General features: G+C 38.0%; 1 protein-coding gene across 4 annotated transcripts in view; it reads right to left on the reverse strand.

The window, feature by feature from the left end:
- Positions 4329-16352, reverse strand: part of NME5 (NME/NM23 family member 5) — a 35785-nt gene continuing 23761 nt past the window's right edge. For all 4 annotated transcript variants that reach the window (XM_021084837.1, XM_021084836.1, XM_013995158.2 and 1 more), the window contains one exon: positions 4329-4533. In XM_021084837.1, the coding sequence (XP_020940496.1) occupies positions 4520-4533 (14 nt within the window). In that variant the 3' untranslated portion in view covers positions 4329-4519. The remainder of the gene's footprint in view (positions 4534-16352) is intronic.

The raw sequence follows: 16352 nt of genomic DNA on the forward strand, positions 1-16352 counted from the left end.
TTAAGATATTTATCTTTTTAAAAGTTAAAAAAAAAAGACAAAAGCAGTAACATGCACACTGTAAAAAAGTGTAAATACAGCTATACGAAAATTAAAAAACAACAGATACACCAAAAAAAAAAAAAAAACCAACAAAAAACCAAGCTGTACAAAAATTAAAAGCGTATTCCACCATTCAGCCATCCAGAGATTATATAATAACACTTGAGCAGGCATCCTTCTGCATCTCATTCCACACATACAGGTACTTTCTGCTATCACTATGATCAGCTGTACAGCAGTATCACCATCTCTTATACAAAGTAAACGCAGACGAACTCCAGGTACTTCTTTATCAAAGTGAGATCACACTTTACATATTGCTTTGTAACATTTTTTTCAGTTAATCTTTACCTTCCAAGATATTATGTTTTCATCTCATCTAATACTCAGTCTAGATTCCAATCTTCTCAGGTGTCTCAAAAATGTCCGTTGCAGTTTGTCTGCCTAAATGAGGGCTCAATCTAGAAACAAGTATTGATTCTGATTACGTATCTTACATCTCTTTTAATCTAAAACAGTCCATTTTCTCATGAAACCAATTTGAAGAAAGGCTGGGGCAGCTGTCCCACAGAACATCACATCTTGTAAATTTTTGTTGATTTATGGTGTCCTTTACATGATCACATTATCCTGTAACTACAAGCTAGAAATTTGACCTAACAGCTTGATAATTTTAAGGTACACATTTGGCGAGAACACATCATAGGTGATTAGTATATTTCATTTTGTATCAGATCGAGAGCTATATAAGATATGAATGTTTCCCTATCAATGATGTGAAAAATTGACCACCAGATTATGATGATAACAGATCTTTTTTCTTTTTTCCCCAATTTCATTTGTGAAAAGTTTTAAAGCATAGAAAAGTTGACTAGTTCAGTGAACTCTTGGGTGTCCACCACCTTAACAATTTGTTAATATTTTTCTAACTTTATCTACACATGTATAAAATATTTCCTTCTTGCTTAACCATTTGAAACTAAGTTGGAAACATCAAAAAATTCACCCTTAAATATTTTATAATGTATCACCTAAACATAACGACATTCCCTCTAACAGCCATATCATTTTGACCCTTTGTAATTTAGCAATTATTCCCTAATACCATTTAATATGTAGTTAATATCTAAATCTCCTTAATTGGCCCCCAAAGGTCTTTTACAGATTTTTTTAAAACTAGTATCCAGTCAAGATCTACTCTTTGCTTTTGGCTAAATTATCTTAGTCTCTTTCAGACACTAGAAAGTTCTTCCCCATTTCCACTTTTTTTTTGAGGGGGGGCTGCACCTGCTACATGAAGAAGTTCCAGGGCCAGGGAAGTGCTGAGAAGAATTTCCTGGTGGCTCAGTGGGTTAAGGACCTGGCATTGTCCCTGCTGTAGCTCTGGTCACTGCAGTGGTGTGAGTTCAATCCCTGGCCTGGGAACTTCTGCATGCCATAGGTGTGGCCAAAAACAAGGTGGTTTATAATTGTATATATTTTTTAAATTAAGATTTAATAACTGAGAATTTTTCAGTTTTTGGAAACTAGTAATTCATCACAAAAACATAACCAGGAAATATAACCTAAGGACTTTGGTAGAGTGACCAATCATTCCATTTTGCCCAAGACTAAGGAGCCTCCCAGGATGTAGGACTTTCAGAGATAAAACCAGTAATGAGTTGTCACCCTACTGTCTGGTCACCCTTCGAGGGCACTTATTTATGCTGAAGAAAATAGTTATATATATGACTGGTTGAAAGTATAACCCAGTTCTAACCATTTTTATTATACTAAACATAGGTATCCCCTTTTGTGAAAGTTGACTTGATGTCACTTTGCTTTTACAGAAGATCTACATTCATATATGTTTTCACTAACCAAAAGAAATACAAAGAGATTTTTGCTTTTATGAAAAAAGGCAAAAAGGGAAAATAGAACTCAGCCTTTGTTTTGCCAATTCAGAGGCAGTGTGCACACCAAGCTACAAGAATAGCAGCACTAACATCCTTCCTAGGAAATTATACTCAGCATCCTAAAATCAGGCCACCATAGTTTTGAATTGTATCTGTATCCGGGCCTTATCTCAATGTACTTTTTGCATCTGTTACCAAGACGTGTACTAAGCTAACTATGTCTATACTTTACACCCTTTCAGCTTATGAAATTTCACAGGAATGTTCTACAATTGGAAAGCATAGGAAACCAGTATGTATATACTTACACTTTTTAAACTGTCTGAACTATGCATTAATCATGCATTTAGATACAGAATACAGGCTAGGGAAAATATCACAACTAAAATTCCATGTCTTGGAGATACTGCTATGGTGCAGTAGGTTAAGAACTCAGCATTGCTCCAGCTGTGGTGTAGGTCTCAGCTGCAGCTTGGGTTGGATCCCTGGCCCAGGAACTTCCATATGTTGCAGGTGTGGCCAAAATACATAAAACAAAACAAAACAAAATAGGAGTTCCTGTTGTGGAGCAGTGGAAATGAATCCGACTAGTAACCATGAGGTGGCAGGTTTGATCCCTGGCCTTGCTCAGTAGGTTAAGGATCCGGCGTTGCCGTGAGCTGTGGTGTAGGTCGCAGATGTGGCTCAGATCTGGCATTTCTGTGGCCCTGGCGTAGGCTGGTGGCTACAGCTCTGATTCAACCCCTAGCCTGGGAACTTCTATTTGTCCCTAGTGTGACCCTAAAAAGCAATAATAATAATAATAATAAATTAAAAAATAAAATACAATTCCACATCTTACCTCTCAAAAAATAATAAGCAATATCTTACATTAGATATTACTTAATGCTATATCTCAACATTACTTCTTCTATTCTATGACTTAATGTTCCATCACTGTTAAAATCATATCCTAAATCAATAACCATTCCAATACATTGAGCTCCACAGAAATAGCACCAGGGCAAGTGAGAACCAGATGGGCAATTTATGACTCTGTGACTCACAGAGCAAAAAAAAAAAACTAAAAATAACTAAACATGAGAAAGGATATTCTAAGAGACTGAGAAGTATCATCATATGCATTCTTTGTACAAACTTGCCAGGAGGAGCACAAGTAGTACCCAGATGCTTCAGTCACCTTCTCGGAGTTCTCTAAAAAGTGCTCAGAGAGATGGAAGACAGTGTCAATTAAAGAAAAAGAAAACTTCCAAGACATAGCAAAGGCAGACAAGACCCTTATAAAAGAGAAATACAAAACTATGGTCCTCCTAAAGAAACAAAAAAGAAAGTCAAGGACCCCACTGGACCCAAGAGGTAGCCTTCAGTCTTTTTCTTGTTCTGCCCTCAAATCAAAGGAGAACATCCCTGCCCACCCATTGGCGTTGTGGAAGGAAGAAAAAAAAAAAAAAAAAAAAAAAAAAAAACTGGGATAGGAGTTTCCTGGTGGCTCAGTGGGTTAAGAACATGGCATCGTCACTGTTGTAGCTCAGGTCGCTTCTGTGGCACAGATTCATCCCCTGGCCAGGGAACTTCATGTCACAGGTGTGGCCAAAAAAACAAAAACTGGGAGAAATGTGGAACAACACTGCTGCAGATGACAATCAGCCTCATGAAAAGAAGAGTGCCGAGTTGAACAAAAAATATGTGGCAAAAAAGGGAGTCATCAAGGCTGAAAAAGAAGGAAAAGAAGAAAGATGAAGAGGATGATGACAAATCAATTTGTTCTAGTTTTTCCTTGTCCAAAAGCATTTAACCTGCCTATACACAATTCACTCTTTTAAAGAAAAAAAAAAGAAAGAAATGTAAAGCTATGCAAGACTTGTTTTTAAATTCTGTAGTGTGTTTTTTTGTATAGTTAACATACTACCAAATACTTCTTTAGCTAGCCCTGGCCTGGTGGTATTTTCAATAGCTACTAACCTTGCCTAGTACATTTTGGGGGTTGTAAATTGGCAGACAAATTTAAAGAAGGTTCTTGTTGATGCACAGTTATGTATGGGAATGGTAGTTTAATTATCTTCGGTTGTTTCTGATGCATCTTACATGAATTAATTGTTCTCTTAACTGAATAACTCTCTGCAGTCACAAAAATAAAAAGTTGCAGTTGTTTCGTTGACATTTTAAATGCTTCTAATATAATGTTCTTATTAGAAAAAAACACAGGAGTTTCCTAGTGGTCTAGTGCTTAAAGATCTGGTGCTGTCACTGCTGTGGCACAAGTTTGACCCCTGGTCCAGGAACTTCAGCCCGCCACAGGTGTGGCTGAAAAATAAAAAATGAAATCATACCCTAAGCCTCTATTTTACCTTAGTGTGATCTGCTTCACAAAATACATTTGTTCTTATAAAATTTATTTTTAAGAAATAATTTATTTCACATGCAGTTACTTAAACCCTTAGGAATTACTTTTTTCTTAAGTAGAAGCATGCCTTTTATAGTAAGAGAGTTCGTGAATTGTTCTTCAAGGGCTTTAATGAGATTCTTCTACAATTGGATGATGACAAAGTTTAGGTTTGTTGGGATTATTTTTCAGCAGCCAATCAGCTAGCCAAATCTATGGGAAAAAAAACTTAAGTTAATAAACATATAAATATTTTCTTCAATATAAACTATTAATTTAAAACCTAAACAGTTTCCAAAATCACTTTAACAATAATAAGAAAATGACCAACAAAAACTGAAACAGTAAGTTTACATTACTGTTGACAAGACTATCAACTATAGATCCAAATTTGAAAGGAAAGTAAAACTGTCCATTCAAAGATGACATGACCTTATATACAGACATACCTTGGTTGAGTGCACTTGGAAGAAGCTGCATTTTTTTTTTTTTTTTAACGAATTGAAAGTTTTTGGCAACTCTACATTGAGCAAGGTTATCAGCACCACTTTTCCAAGAGTATTTGCTCACTTCATGTCTTCTTGTCATATTTTGGTAATTCTCACAATATTTCAAGCCTTTTCTTTATTATATTTGTTATGATGGTCTATGATCAGTGATCTTTGATGTTACTATTGCAAAGAAATCGATTTGCAGTTCCTGTTGTGGTTCAGTGGAAACAAATCTGACTACTAGCCACGAGAAAGCAGGTTAGATCCAAGGCTTCACTCAGTGGGTTAAGGATCTGGCATTGCTGGGTGCTGTGGTGAGGTCACAGACAAGGTTCGGATCTGGCATTGCTCTGACTGTGGCTTAGGCCAGTAGCTACAGCTCCAATTTGCCCCTAGCCTAAGAACCTCCATATGCTGCAGGTGTGGCCCTAAAAAGAAAAAAAAAATTATGACTTATTGAAGGCTCAGATGATGGTTAGCATTTTTTTAGCAATAAAGTTTTTTGTTTGTTTCTTTTTATAGCCACACCTGCAGCATATGGAAGTTCCTGGGCCAGGGTCAAATGAGAGCTGCAGATGCAGCCTAAGCAACACCAGATCTGAGCTGGATATGCAACCTATGCTGCAGCTTTGTGGCAACACTGGATCCTTAACATACTGAGTGAGGCCAGGGATCAAACCTGCATCCTCACAGAGACTATATCAGGTTCTTAACCCATTGAGCCATAATGGGAAGTCCAGGAACAAAGTATCTTAAAATTAAGGTATAACAGTACTATATATAAAAGAGATAACTAACAGCAGCCTACTGTATAGCACAGGGAACTATGCTCAATATTTTGTAATAACTTACAAGGGGAAAAGAATCTGGAAAAGAATATATATGTGTCTACATGTATACATGTATGTGTGTATACTCAATCATTTTGCTGTACACCTGAAACGAACACAACATTGAACATTATAAATCAACTATATGTCAATTAAAAACAAATAAAATTAAGGTATATTCACTGTTTTTAAAGATATAACATTATTGTACACTTAATAGACTACAGTATAGTATAAACATAATTTTTTTTTTTTGTCTTTTTGTCTTTTTGCCATTTCTTGGGCCGCTCCTGAGGCATATGGAGGTTCCCAGGCTAGGGGTCGAATCGGAGCTGTAGCCACCGGCCCACGCCAGAGCCACAGCAATGAGGGATCCGAGCCGCGTCTGCAACCTACACCACAGCTCACGGCAACGCCGGATCGTTAACCCACTGAGCAAGGGCAGGGACCGAACCCGCAACCTCACGGTTCCTAGTCGGATTTGTCAACCACTGCGCCACGACGGGAACTCCCATAATTTTTTTTTTAATAGCCATACCTGTGGCATATGGAAGTTTGCAGGCTAGAAGGTGAATCAGAGCTGCAGCTGCCAGCCTACACCAGAGCCACAGCAATGCCAGATCCGAGCTGCATCTATGACCTATACGGCAGCTTGTGGCAACATTGGATCCTTAACCCACTGAGTGAGGCCAGGGATCAAACACACATCCTCACAGACAGTATGTCAGGTTCTTAATCTGCTGAGCCACAATGGGAACTCCTCATAACATTTTTATTTTTGTAATGGTCACACATGAAGCATATGGAAGTTACTGGGCCAGGGATTGAATCTGAGCCACAGCTGCGACCTACACCACAGCCATGGCAGCACCAGATCTTTAACCCACTGTGCCAGACCAGGGATTAAACCCGTGCCTCTGCAGCAACATGAGCTGCTGCAGTTGGATTTTTATTTATTTATTTATTTTGCTTTTTAGGGCTGCACTTGCAGCATACGAAGTTTCTCAGGCTAGGGGTCTAATTGGAGCTACAGCTGCTGGCCACAGCCACAGCCACAGCCACATCAGATCTGAGCTACGTCTGCAACCTACACCACAGCTCACAGCAACACCAGATCCTTAACTCACCAAGTGAGGTCAGGGATCAAAACTGAAACCTCATGGCTCCTAGTTGGACTTGTTTCTGCTGCGCCACGACGGGAACTCTGGCAGTTGGATTTTTAACCCAATGTGCCACAGCAGGAATGCCAACATAACTTTTTTCAAAGAATTTTTTTTTTCAGCCACCCTTCGGCAAATGGTGTTCCTGGGCCAGGGATCAGATCTGAGCCGCACTTGCAACCTAGGCTACAGCTCCGGAAATGCCTGCATCCCGGCACTCCAGAGATGCCACTGATCCCATTGCACCACAGCAGGAACTCCATTCAACATACCTTTTTTGTGTATGTGCTTTTTAGGTCTGCACCCGTGGCAGATGGAGGTTCCCAGGCTAGGGGTTGAATTGGAGCTGCAGCTGCTGGCCTGTGTCGCAGCCACAGCAACACCAGATCCAAGCTGCGTCTGTGATCTACGCCACAGCTCACGGCAATGCCGGATCCTTAACCCACTGAGCAAGGCCAGCGATTGGATCCTAGTTGGGTTTGTTAACCACTGAGCCATGAAGGGAACTCCCCAACATAACTTTTATATAAATTGGGAAACCAAAAAATGTTTGTAACTTGCTTTAATGCAATACTTGCTAAGTTGTGGTGGTCTGGAACCTAGCCTGCAATATTTCCATGATATACCTATATAGTAAAATCCCGAAGAATCTAAGAAAGCTACTAGAGCTATTAAATGAGTATGGCGGGAGTTACCACTGTGGCATAGTGGGTTAATGATCCAGCCTGTCTCTATGGAGGCACCAATTTGATCCCTGCCCCAGTGCAGTGGGTTAAGGATCCACTGAAAAGAAAAAAATAAATATGAATATAGCAAAATTATAGTTTATAAGATCAATATACAAAAATCATTTATGTATCTTTATATCAGCAATGAATGATTCAAAAAGAAAATTAAATCACTTTCATTTATAGTAGCCTTGGAAAAAAATCTAGGAATAAATTTAATTAACTTATGTACCAAAATTTTTAAAATATTGCTGTAAGTCCTAGGAAGCACATGAAAAGATGTTCAACATGTCACTAGGGAAATGCAAATCAAAACTACAATGATAGGCCATTTCACAACTAAAAGGATGGTTATCATCAGCAATACAAAGACAAAAAAAAGAGTTCCCTGGCAGCCTAGCAGTTAAGAATCTAGCATTGTCACTGCTGTGGCTCAGCGGTTAAGGATCTAGCACTGTCACTACTATGGCTGAAGTCGCTGCTATGGCATGGGTTTGATCCATGGTCCAGGAACGTCTGTATACCACAGAAGCAGCCAAAAAAACAAAGCCAAACACAACAGAAAAGAACAAGTGTTAGCCAGGACACAGAGAAATTGAAACACTCATACATAGCTAGCAGGAATGTAAAATGGTGTAACTGCTATGAAAAACAGTTTAGTGGTTACTCAAAAAGCTAAACTTAGAGTTACTTAGAAAATCCATTCTTAGGTATATAGCCCTAAGAAATGAAAACAGATACTCAAAGAGATGCTTATACACCAGTGTTCACTGCAACATTATGTACAATAGCCAGAAGGTAGAAACAACCCAAGGAGTTCCTGCTGTGGCGCAGCAGAAACAATCTGACTGGCATCCATGAGGATGCAGGTTCAATCCCTGGAGGCGCTCAGTGGGTTGGCAATCTAGCGTTGCTGTGAGCTGTGGTATAGGTTGCAGATACAGCTCGGATCCCAAGTTGCTGTGGCTGTGGTGCAGGCAGGCAGCTGCAGCTCCAATTTGACCCTAGCCTGGGAACTTCCGTATGACGCAGGTGCTGCCCTAAAAAGCAAAAAAAAAAGAAGGAAAGAAACCCAAGTATCTATCAAGAGATGAATGGGTAAAAAAATTTGATATATACATATAATCGAATATTATTAAATCCTAAAAAGAAATGAAATTCTAATGCAAATGCTACTACATGGGTAAACTTTGAAAATGTTATGCTAAGTGGCATAAGCCAGGCATGAAATGAACAAATATTACATGATTCCACTTACATGATATATATCTAGAATAGGCAAATTCATGGAAACAGAAAGTGGACTAGAGGTTACTGAAGACTGGGGGAAGGTGGTAATGGGGAGTTATTGGTTACTGGTTACAAAGTTTCTGTTAAGGATGATGAAAAAAATTGGAAATAGGTAGTAATGATGACTATGCAACATTTGTGATTATAAAATGGCAAAGCTTATTAATATTTACCACCAAAAACCTAAAAAAACTGTTAAGTATATATGAAAGTACTGAAAGTAATGTTAAAAGCAATTGTTTATTGTGGTACTGTTAGAATATGCAGACCCATGTAAAGGAATACATGCCCAGATATATACTTGAATGTGTGATAAATGAGGCTTCATAAATTAATGTACGAGGACAACTAGTCAGAAAAAAAAATCAATTTAGATCTTCTTATGATATATACAAAAGTAAATTCCAGGAGTTCCCGTCGTGGCGCAGTGGTTAACGAATCCGACTAGGAACCATGAGGTTGCGGGTTGGGTCCCTGCCCTTGCTCACTGGGTTAACGATCCGGCGTTGCCCTGAGCTGTGGTGTAGGTTGCAGACGCAGCTCGGATCACGCGTTGCTGTGGCTCTGGCGTAGGCCGGAGGCTACAGCTCCGATTCAACCCCTAGCCTGGGAACCTCCATATGCTGCGGGGAGCGGCCCAAGAAATAGCAACAACAACAACAAAAGACAAAAAGACCAAAAAAAAAAAAGTAAATTCCAAATGCAGAGCAAAATTAAATACAAAATAACTAGAAAAAACAGAAGTGAATATTTAGCAAAACTTTCCATAAGATAGAACTTTCTAAACTTGGTAAAGTAAAACAATAAGAAAAAAAATCAAAGTTTGACTTATTAAATATTACTTAAAAGGTAAAACAAAAAGTTAAACAAAAAAGGAAATATTTTTGCAGCAAATAAGACAAAGGTTGATGTAACTAATATATAAAGAATTCTTACACCTTTCCTTCTCAAACTATTACAAAAAAATGCTTCCAAACTCATTCTTTGAGGCCAGCATTACCCTGACACCAAAACCAAACAAAAACACCACCTAAAAAGAAGAGTATATAGCCTGGGAACCTCCAAATGCTGTGGGAGTGGCCCTAGAAAAGGCAAAAAAGACAAAATAATAATAATAATAATAATAATAATAATAATAATTGGAGTTCCCGTTGTGGCTCAGTGGTTAATGAATCTGACTAGGAACCATGAGGTCGCGGGTTCAGTCACTGGCCTTGCTCACTGGGTTAAGGATCTGGCGTTGCTGTGAGCTGTGGTGTAGGTTGCAGAGGCGGCTTGGATCCCGTGTTGCTGTGGCTGTGGCATAGGCCAGTGGCTACAGCTCTGATTCGACCCCTAGCCTGGGAACCTCCATGTGCTGTGGGAGCAGCCCAAGAAATGGTGAAAAGACAAAAAAAAACAAAAACAAAAGAAGAGTATAGGCCAGTATCACTAATGAATATAAATGCAAAAATCCTCAACAAAACATTAGAGAAATCAGAGGTGCCTAATGGCTCAGCAGGTTAAGGATCTGGTGCTGTCACTGCTGTGGTCTGGGTTTGAACCCTATCCTGGGAATTTCTGTATGCCACAGGTGCAGCCAAAAAAAAAAAAGGAAGAAAGAAAGAAAACCATTAGAAAACTGAGTTCAATAATATCTTTTAAAAAATCATGCACCATGATCAAATGGGATTTATCCCAGGGATGCAAACAATGGTTCAATATCTGCAAATCAATGTGATATACCACATTAACAAAGTGAAGATAAAAATAATATGGTCATCTCAATAGATGGAGAAAAAGCTGTTCACAAAATTCAACACAGATTTACAATAAAATACTCAACCAAGTGGGTATAGAGGGAATATACCTAAACTAATAAAAACCTATTTGACAAGCCCATAGCTAATATCATACAAGATTACCCACTTAAAAAAAAAAGAATGTCCACTTTTACCACTTTCATTCAGCATAGTGTTAAAAGTCCTAGCCACAGCAATCAGGCAAAAAAGAAAAAAGGAAAAAAAGAAATAGAAGTTCCTGTTGTGGCTCAGCAGGTTAAGAACCTGACACAAGGGTCCATGAAGATGCAGGTTCAATGTGTGGACTCGCAAAGTGGGTTGGGGATCCAGCATTGCCACAGGCTGTGGCATGGGTCACAGAAGTGGCTTGGATCAGGCAGGGCTATGGCTGTGGCATAGGGCAGTGGCTATGGCTCTGATTCAACCCCTGGCCTAGGAGCTTCCATATGCTACAGGGTCAGCTGTAAAAAGAAAAAATGAACAAACAAATAAATAAAAGGAACCCAAATAGGAAAGGGGAAGTAAAACTGTCACTGTTTGAAGATGACATGATACTATATAGAGAAAATCCTAAAGACACCACCTAAAAAACATTAGAAGTAATAAATGAATTCAGTGAAAATACATAACACAAATTTAATACAAAAATTTGTTGTGTTTCTACATACTAACAATGAACTAGTAAAAAGAGAATTTAAAACAAAAAACCCAAACAACCTAATTGAAAAATGGGCAGAAAAACTAAATAGACATTTCTCAAAAGACATACAGATGGCCAACAAGCACATGAAAAGATGCTCAACATTGTTAATTATTAGAAAAATGAAAATCAAAACTACTAGGCAGTACTATTACCTTACACCACTCAGAATGGACATCATTAGAAAGTCTGCAAATAACAAATGCTGGAAAGAGTGTAGAGAAAAGGGAACCCTCCTACAGTGTTGGTGGGAATGTAAACTTGTACAGTCACTATGGAAAATAGTATAGAGAGTCCTCAGAAAACTAAAAATAGAGTTACTATTATGAGCCAGCAATCCCACTCCTGGGCATATATCTCAACAAAACTATAATGCAAAGATACATGCACCCCAATGTTCATAGCAGCACTATTCACAATAGCCAAGACATGGAAACAATGGAAATGTCCATCAAGAGATGATGGATAAAAAAATGTGGTACAAGAGTTCCTGTTGTGGCACAGCAGAAACGAATAGTACCTGAGGACGCGGGTTCAATCCCTGGCCTTGCTCAGTGCATCGGGGATGTGGCAGTGAGCTGTGGTATAGGTCACAGCTCGGATCTGGCATTGCTGTAGCGTACGCCAGCAGCTATAGCTCTGATTCAACTCCTTGCCTGGGAACCTCCATATGCTGCGGGTGCGGCCCTAAAAAGCAATAAATAAATAAATAAATAAATAAGGTACAAATATATACAATAGAATACTACTCCACCATAACAAAAATGCCATTTGCAGCAACATGGATGCAACTACAGATTATAGTACTAGGTGAAGTAAGTCAGAGAAAGACAAATACCATGTGATATCACTTATATGTGGAATCTAAAAAACGACACAAACGAACCTATCTACGAAACAGAAAGAGATACAAAGAAGTAGAGAACAAACTTGTAGTTGCCGGGGGTAAGGGGTTGGGAAAGAGATGGAGTGGGATAGCACAGGGAACTATATTCAATATCCTATCATGGAAAAGAATCTTAACTTTAAAAACTGAATTACTTTGCTGTACAGCAGAAACTAATACAACATTCTAAATTATGCTTCAATAAAAAAGAGAGAAATTAAGAAATCAATCATGTTTATGAATGCATAACATACAAACAAAAAACTTAAGAATATACCTAATTAAGAACATTGTAAGTCAACTATAACAAGACAAAGTCTAATTAAGGAAGTAAAAGACCTGTAGTCAGAAAGATATAACCCACTGACGAAAGAAATAGAAGACATAAACAAATGGAAAGATATGCCACGCTCATGGATTAGAAGAATTATTATTGGAGTTCCCATTGTGGCTCAGTGGTAATGAACCAGACTAGTATCCATAAGGATGCAGGTTTGATTCCTGGACCTGCTCAATGGGTTAAGGGTCTGGCATTGCTGTGAACTGTGATGCAGGTTGAAGACAGGGCTCAGATCCTACACTGATGTGGTGTAGGCTAGCAGCTGTAGCTCCAATTAGAGCCCTAGCCTGGGTACTTCCACATGCTGCAGGTGCAGCCCTAAAAAAGCCAAAAAAAAAAAAAAAAAAATTATTGTTTAAAATGACCACACCATTGCAGACAGTCTAATGATTAAATGCAATTCCTATCAAAATAACCACAGCATTTCTCACAGAACTAGGAAAAAACCATTCTAAAATTTGGAAACACAAAAGACCCTGAATAACCAAAACAATTTTGAGATAGAACAACAAAGCTGGAGGCATCACAGGCCCTGATTTCAAATGTACAGTAATCAAAACAGTATGGTACTTGCACAAAAAAAGACATATAGATCAATGAAACAGAATAGAAAGCCCAGAAATGAACCCACACTTAAATGGTCAATTAATATATGTAAAAAGAGCAAACAATATGATAGGGAAAAGGCAATCTCTTCAGTAAATGGTTCTGTGAAAACTGAATAGCTACATGCAAAAAAATCAAACTAGACTACTCCATCACACCATATACAAAAATAAACTAAAAACAGATTAGACTTAAATGTAGACAGGAAACTATAAAACTCTTAGAAGAGAATACAAGCAGTATGTGCTTTGACATTGGTCTTTGCTATATGTTTTTGCATACCTACTCAGGAAAGGAAAACAAGTGAAAAAAAAAAAAAACCCAAAAAACAAAAGGACCACATAAAACAAAGGAAAACTATTCGCAGAAATAAAAGGCAGCCTACTTAATGGGAAAATATATTTCCAAATGATATATCTGATGAGGTTAATATTCAAAATATACAAGGAAGTCATACAACTCAACATCAAAAAAAAAATTTTTTTTTTTTTTTCTTTTTGCTATTTCTTGGGCTGCTCCCACGGCATATGGAGGTTCCCAGGCTAGGGGTCGAATTGGAGCTGTAGCCACAGGCCTATGCCAGAGCCACAGCAACGCGGGATCCGAGCCGCATCTGCAACCTACACCACAGTTCACGGCCACGCCGGATCGTTAACCCACTGAGCAAGGGCAGGGACCGAACCCGCAACCTCATGGTTCCTAGTCGGATTCGTTAACCACTGCGCCATGACGGGAACTCCAAAAAAAATTTTTAAAGTGAATTTAAAAATGGGCAGAGGACCTGAATAGACATTTTTCCAAAGAAGATAGATAACAGACATATGCAAAGATGCACAAAATCACTAATCATCAGGGAAATGCCAAGCAAAACCACAATGAGATATTACCTCACATCAATCAGAACGGCTAGGAAGTTCCCGTGTGGCACAGAGGGTTAAGGACTTGGTGGTGCCACAGTTGTGGCACAGGCCACAACTGTGACTCCAGTTTGACCTCTGGGCCTGGGAACTTCCACATGCCATGGGTGCAGCCAAAAAACAATAACAAAAAATCAGAATGCCTATTATCAAGAAGACAACTAGTAACAAGTGTTGGCAAAGATATGGTGAAAAGGCAATTCTGGTGCACTGTTGGTGGGAATACAAACCGTTACAGTCACCGTAGAAAGCAATATGTAGGTTTGTCAAAAAATTTCAAACTACCACATGATCCATCAATTATACTTTTGGGTATTTCTCTGAAGAAAACAAAAACATTAATTTGAAAAGATATATGCACCCCTGTGTTCACTTCAGCATTATTTACAACAGCCAAGATGTGGAAGCAATCTGAGTGTTTGTCAGAAGATGAATAGCTTTAAAAAATATGAAAAAAAAATATATACACATACATACATATATATATATATATATATATATACACACACACTGGAATATTAGTCATAAAAAAGAAATTTTGTCATTTGCAATAACATGGATGAACATAGAAGGTGTTATGCTAAGTAAAATAAGGTAAAGAAAATAGCATATGATTTTACTTATATGTGGAATCTAAAAATAAACAAATAAACAAATACAACAAAACAGTACAGAGTAAACAAATACAACAAAACAGAAACAGAGTCACAAAGAACAAACAGGAGGATGCCAGAGAGGAGGGGGTAGGAGATGAGGGAAAGAGGTGAGGGATATTAAGAAGTAACAAATTTTGAAGTTCCCGTGGTGGTGCAGCATCAGAAAAGAATCCAACTAGGAACCATAAATTGCAGATTCCATCCCTAATCTCGCTCATTGGGTTAAGGATTCAGTGTTGCTGTGAGCTGTGGTGTAGGTTGCAGACGTGGCTTTAATCTGATGTTGCTGTGGCTGTGGCATAGGCCAGCGGCTGTAGCTCCAATTAGACCCCTAGCCTGGGAACCTCCACATGCTGCAGGTGCAGCCCTAAAAAAAAAAAAGTAGCAAATTTTCAGTTACAAAACAAATGAGTCATGAAGACGAAATGCATAGCAAGGGGAATATAGTCAATAATATAATAATTTTTGATTGGAATACAAAATGGTTTAACCACTACAAAAAGTAATTTGGCAATATTTATCCAAATTAAAAATGCACATATCAAAAATATCAAAATAACATTCTTTTGGGGAGTTCTTATGTGGCACAGCAGGTTAAAGATCCAGTATTGTCACTGCAGAGGTTTGGGTTGCTGCTGTGGCACGAATTTGACCTCTGACCCATGTGTGATGGGTGGGGCCAAAAGAAGTAACATTCTTTTGACTCAGTATTTCCATTTGGAGTAATTTATTCTACAGATATATTGCATACTGCCAAATGAATGAAGATAGGGTAATAATCTGTGGTAACAAAAGAGTGGAAACAACCTAAATGACCATCTATATGTGACTAATTAATAAATTGTAGAAGATTCATAATACAGAATGCCATAAGCTGTTCTTTTAAAATGGGGCAATTTTGTTTGTTATGCTATTTAATAATTTATAATATATATTAAGTAAATAAGGCAAAAAAGTGTCAAATAATGTGCATAATAACTAGCATTTGTATTTGTCTGTTTTTTTTCCTTTTGGCCCTGCCCATGGCATGCAGAAGTTCCCAGGCCAGGCGGGGATCATTCCTGGGCCAGGGTTCCAACCCGTGCCATAGTAGTAACCCAAGTCACAGCAGTGATAATGCTGTATCCTTAACCCACTGAACCACCAGGAAACTCCTGTATGTGTTTTTAAGTTCATACAAATATATATGCTTATTTATGTATAGATTTTCCCTGCAAGGTTATACTAGAGACTGATAACAGTAATTGACTCCAAAGAGTATAACTGGGTGGCTGAGGAACAGGAATGAAAAAGAGAGTTACTTTTCACTATATATTATTTTAGAAATTTTAGATTTTATACCATATTCAAACACTGTTTATTCAAAAAATTAAACAGTTAAAAAATAAAGTCAATCCTTTAAGGGTCAAAATAATTTTAATTTCATGTTTTGAAATATAATTTGACTTGTGATCTCTTTCCAAATAAAATAATTGTAATGTGCGTAAAATTTCATATCAAAGATATTTATTGTTACAGTATTTATAACTGCAAGCAGCAAAAGTATGGTAAAGGTAACAAAAGAAATATCATGTAATTATTAAAATAATCTTTATAAAATATATACTTAAACACAGCAATATTAACTTTCCCTCATGGCCTAGCATG

Source organism: Sus scrofa, chromosome 2 (assembly GCF_000003025.6).
Source record: "Sus scrofa isolate TJ Tabasco breed Duroc chromosome 2, Sscrofa11.1, whole genome shotgun sequence".
NCBI classification, from domain to species: domain Eukaryota; kingdom Metazoa; phylum Chordata; class Mammalia; order Artiodactyla; family Suidae; genus Sus; species Sus scrofa.